Raw genomic sequence first — 5027 nt, 5'->3', positions numbered from 1 at the left:
GTGTGTCTCCATCCATCCACCCATCCCTGTGTGTGTGTGTGTGTGTGTGTGTGTGTGTGTGTGTGTGTGTGTGTGTGTGTCCAGCCTACCTTTGTCCCGAGCCTCCGTCCCGTGCCTTGCCTCCTTGCCTCCGTCCCATGCCGTGCCTTGCCGTCGTGTCGTGCCTTGCCTTGCCTCCGTCCCGTCCCGTGCCGTGCCGTGCCTTGCCTTGCCTTGCCTTGCCTTGCCTCCGTCCCGTGCCCTCTTCGGCGGCCATTGTAAAATTCAAAAGCCGCGCCTCCTCCTTCGCCTGTGATAGGCGGAACACTGAATTTCCCAGCAGCCTGTGTTCCGCCTATCACTGACATCGTATCATCCTCGTCCGTAGTACGAGGATGATACGATGTCCGTGATAGGCGGAACACAGGCTGCTGGGAAATTCAGTGTTCCGCCTATCACAGGCGAAGGCGGAGCCGGAGGCACGGCTTTTGAATTGTAGAATGGCCGCTGTCTGTCTGCTCGACACGCTGATCGAGCGGGCAGACAGCGATGACTCGAGTATAAGCCGAGGGGGGCACTTTCAGCCTCAAAAAAGAGGCTGAAAATCTCGGCTTATACTCGAGTATATACGGTACATTATGTACCCTGTACACTAGTCCTCTGAAGTCTATTGCCACTGTATAAAAGCCAGCCAGGAACTTAGCACAGGGATGGGGGGAACCCCTTATAATGGGCACAGCAGCCAGCAGCTGTACAGGCCCGGGAACTCAGCACAGCCATGGTGGGAACCCCTCATTATGGGCACAGTGAGGCTGCAATTGATGGGCAAGGTGAGGCTGCATTTGATGAAATAGACACTTGCATTTGGCAGCACCATAATCTCTCTTTTAAACTTACCCATACTTTCATTTGACTCATAGGTATTGAACATTGTGCAATTTATTTTCAAAATGGCTGAAAATTCGGTTCCATCTTTGAAACTATTTCCCTTCACAAGGCGTACAGATGAGGAAAAAATGAGGTTAAAGGAGCTTGGACCATATCAACCCAAACTGCAAATTCAGCAGAGGTCAAGTGATCGTGGTCGAGTTTACACGCGAAGCTTTTCCACCACTTCTTATAATAAATGGAGTTGGCTAGCTGGATGTGATGTGACTCATGCATATTATTGTTTTCCATGTTTGCTATTCCAAAGTCATGGCACCGACACGCTGTGGATATCAACAGGGGTTAACGACCTAAAGCATCTCACTGAAAAATGCAAGCGGCATGAAACTACCCAAAGCCATCTTGACAATGTTATGAGGCTCGAGTTTTTTGGAAAGCGTAGCATTGCTGAACAGCTAGATGCAGGCTACATAATTTCCATTAGAAGACACAATGAAGAGGTCACAAAAAATCGACACATCCTGTCTAGGATAATAGACTGTGTGAAATTTTGTGGTGCATTTGAGCTGGCTTTGCGTGGTCATGATGAGAGTGAGAGCTCCGAAAATCGTGGGATATTCCGTGGCTTGGTTGATTTTGTTGCTTCTCTTGATGGAGTTTTGAAAGAGCACCTTGAGAATGCCACTGTTTTTAAGGGCACTTCAAAAACTGTGCAGAACGAGCTGTTGGACTGTATGCTGTCTGTAGTGAAGGAGCACATTATCCAAGAAGCACAGAGCAGCAATTTCATCTCAATCCAGGCCGATGAGACCACTGATATTGCCACCCATTGCCAACTTGTGCTTGTACTGCGCTACATAGATGACAAAAACAATGTACAGGAGAGGTTTTTTGAGTTTATTTCTCTACATTCCGCTAATGCAGATTCCATTGCTACAGCACTACAAGAGCGCCTTGCTGTCATCCTTCCAGGGGATCAGAAACATAAGCTCATCTCCCAAGCATATGATGGAGCCAGCGTGATGAGGGGTGCCACTTCAGGGGTTCAAAAGAAGATTCAGGATATTTACCCAAATGCCCATTACATCCACTGCTATGCACATCAGCTCAATCTGATAATGCAACAGGCCACTTCTCAAATGCCCAAAGTGAAACTTTTTTTTTCAAACCTTGGAGGATTTGCCAGCTTTTTTGCCAGATCACCCAAGCGCACAGATGTACTTGATAAAGTAGTTGCCCATAGACTACCAACATCAAGCAGTGTTAGATGGAACTTCCACAGCCGTGTCGTCCATACAGTGTTTGAGCACAGAGAGGACCTCATCCGCTGTTTTGAAACCATAAGAGACTCAGGTGATTTTGACTCAGTTACCATGAGAGAAGCAGCAGGCTTTGCCGTGCTGCTGGAGGATCAGGATTTTAAATATTTTCTTGCGCTTTTCCACAACATTATGCCGCATGTTGACCTCCTTTATGCCAAACTCCAGAAGAAGGACATAGATTCAGTCCACATTAAGGGGAGCATCCAGCAGTTCCAGCGGGACATACAGATGATCAGGTAGCAGCCGTAATCCTCCTTTTCCATGTGTTGTTGTTGTTATTATTATTATTTTTTTAATTATTATTGCTCATACATTTTGCAGAGATTCTATCCCATGCCTGGTTGACGAAAGCAGTCAAGGTGGTTCTCAACCGAAGAGGCGGGGCTCACTGAATCCAGGAGACCATAAACGCATTGCATCTGAGGTGAGTGTTTATTTGTTGCAATATTTGTCTTTTTGATAGCTCCCTTATAGATATGAAGATTGGAAAGAAAAATATTTTTCTTACAATAGTCATATAAAAATGATGTGATCTAAAAGGATTTGTTATTCCCTCTAGTGGATAACATTAGTATTACAACCTTCATCTGTGTTAGCTGCCTGAACATCAGAAATGCATGAAACTTGACATATTTACTAAGAATGTCTTGTTGTCCAATGTCCATGTGTATGGAGTGCTGAGAAATTATGGATTCCAAACCACTGAAACTGATCTCCCTTTATAACTTTAAAGTGAACATTTTAAAATGACCAGTTTTAAGTTATGACTCCATACACATGGACAAGAAATTCTTAGTAAATATGTCAGGTTGCATGCATTTATGATGGTCAGGGAGCTAACAGAGATGACATTGACACCCCTAATTGACATCACTGCCTAATTTTTGTTTTTATCCTTCACTCTATAGGTCTGTGATACCATACTATTGCACACCATGCAACGTTTCTCCTTCACAAAACACCTTGTTAGTGCCACTTTGCTTCAAGCAGACAGGTTTGAACAGTACGCAGTGGAGTTTCCCGAGGATGCACTGAGTGAGACTTTGAAGGCCTATCCAGTTCTGAATAAAAATAAGTTAAAGACAGAGCTTGGTCTCATCTACCGCACACAAGAGTTCAAAAAGTGTAATGGTGCTTTGGACCTATTCAGGCTGTTTGTGGGCAACAATCTTGCTCATGTATTTAGAGAGACTGTGACTTTGCTAAAGATCCTCATCACCACACCCATGACCACAGCAGAAGCTGAGAGGTGCTTCTCAACCTTAAAAAGAATAAAGACTTTTCTGAGAAATAGCATGACCCAGGAAAGGCTGAATGCATTGGCCATGCTGTCAATGGAAAAGAGAGTGGTGACAGAGATGACTGACTTCAACCAGAAGGTCATTGAGAAATTTGCAAGCCAGAAAGAAAGGAGAGCAAAATTTATTTTCAAATAGTTGGACTGTTGCTAACGTGAATTTGTATTCAGTCACCTTTACTCTGAGTCTTTTTGTTGTTTGTTGTACAATAAAGTTTGTTTTCTGTTGTAAAAAAAAAATCACTGATTTGTGGTACTTTTATTGCATTCTTTAACAGTTGGTTTAAACATTGACATTTTCAATATTTTATCCAGATATATAATCTGTCCTGTGATTCTGGGGCTGTATACTCTGTCCTGTGATCTGAGCTGTATACTCGTGACACTATGGGTGGAAGGAAGTGGAATACAGGGGACGGATTAGGTGGATTACATAAGGGGCGTGGTTTGTGAGAAGTGGGAGGGGCCAAAATGATGGGCGGGGTCATGATGGGCGGGGTCTTGCGCCCCCCCATCCAAAAACTTCACCAGCCGCCACTGGTGAAATGTTTGGATGAACATCCAATAATCAGGTCAAACATTCAGCTCATCCCTGATTGGTACCCAGGGATTGTAAAGAGATCATTTTTATTGTTTTTAATTATTTTTCTATTCATTTTCTTACTTTTTTTTTGTGAGGATCCAGGGTCTGGTCAAGAGAGACTTTATCCAATCCTCACACAGTCCTCCAGCAGGAAATAAACAAGCAGTAACTCTGCTCTATCCACTGGACTAAGAGGAAGTGCTATGACATCAAATAGGACATCACTTTTCATCACTTTCTCTTTACCACATCAAGGAAGTGTTGTGTGGCAGTGCTTTGCTATGGAACATTCTTAGGGTGCTCTCTGGTGCATGGTTCCAAGCCCATGATCTGATCCATTTAGTTCCATTTAGTGCTGGACCATAGCTGTCATGAACAGCCAGCAGTTTTAGCAGTGGTTGCTGCACATACCCACAGGAATTATACAACCCAGTCCTAAGAAATGATAGTGCTAGGAAAAATAGCCACTTACAACCAGAATTCAAATGATTTATTATACTGAACTATAAAACAGAACAGAAGACACTAATGGTCATTCCTAATTACCAGTACTCCATGTCTAGAAGACACAGTTTTAACAAAAGGGAATAGGAATCCTTGTTAATGTTAATATTTCTGTAGAATAAGCCACTAATACCTTGCCAATCACAGTATCTTCAAGACTCTGTATGCTTAAACATCTCAGTCATCTAGTTTATAAGGCCCCAAAAACAAATCTACATAAAGCATTTCCGGATCTGTTAACTGTGCGCAGGTGGAAAAGCATGGATAATTTAAAAATGTGCCAGCCCCCTCTCTATAAAGGTCAGCTTTTCCATCAGTCTTTTGTCAGTGTGTGTTGGAATTAGAGTAGTGAGGGATAGTTAATAGCGCTGTGTGGGAGAGTTGCTAGTATATTCATTATGCTGTTCAGTGCCCCATCACTGTGAATTGCATTGTAGTGCCACCAATGGTATTT

The 5027-nt window shown here is 43.4% G+C and overlaps 1 protein-coding gene across 1 annotated transcript; it reads left to right on the top strand.

The window, feature by feature from the left end:
- The first annotated feature begins 2161 nt into the window (after positions 1–2161).
- LOC143940238 (uncharacterized) lies at positions 2162–3923 on the top strand. The gene is made up of 3 exons (XM_077461409.1): positions 2162–2425; positions 2511–2613; positions 3098–3923. The coding sequence occupies exons 1-3, from the start codon at positions 2241–2243 to the stop codon at positions 3623–3625; spliced, it is 816 nt and encodes a 271-aa protein (XP_077317535.1). The 5' UTR covers positions 2162–2240; the 3' UTR covers positions 3626–3923.
- Positions 3924–5027: the final 1104 nt, after the last annotated feature.

The sequence above is a fragment of the Lithobates pipiens genome, unplaced genomic scaffold (genome assembly GCF_037356315.1).
Source record: "Lithobates pipiens isolate NorthernLeopardFrog02 unplaced genomic scaffold, aLitPip1_a1.2 Scaffold_3, whole genome shotgun sequence".
In the NCBI taxonomy this organism is placed as follows: Eukaryota; Metazoa; Chordata; class Amphibia; order Anura; family Ranidae; genus Lithobates; species Lithobates pipiens.
The sequence above is the reverse complement of the archived record's forward strand: the minus strand, read 5'-3'. Positions and strand labels throughout refer to the sequence as shown.

Coding starts and splice junctions, on each gene's coding strand:
- LOC143940238 (XM_077461409.1), top strand. CDS start 2,241: ATGAGAGAAGCAGCAGGCTTTGCCGTGCTGCTGGAGGATCAGGATTTT. Junction 2,426..2,510: donor CGGGACATACAGATGATCAG/GTAGCAGCCGTA, acceptor TACATTTTGCAG/AGATTCTATCCCATGCCTGG. Junction 2,614..3,097: donor ATAAACGCATTGCATCTGAG/GTGAGTGTTTAT, acceptor TTCACTCTATAG/GTCTGTGATACCATACTATT.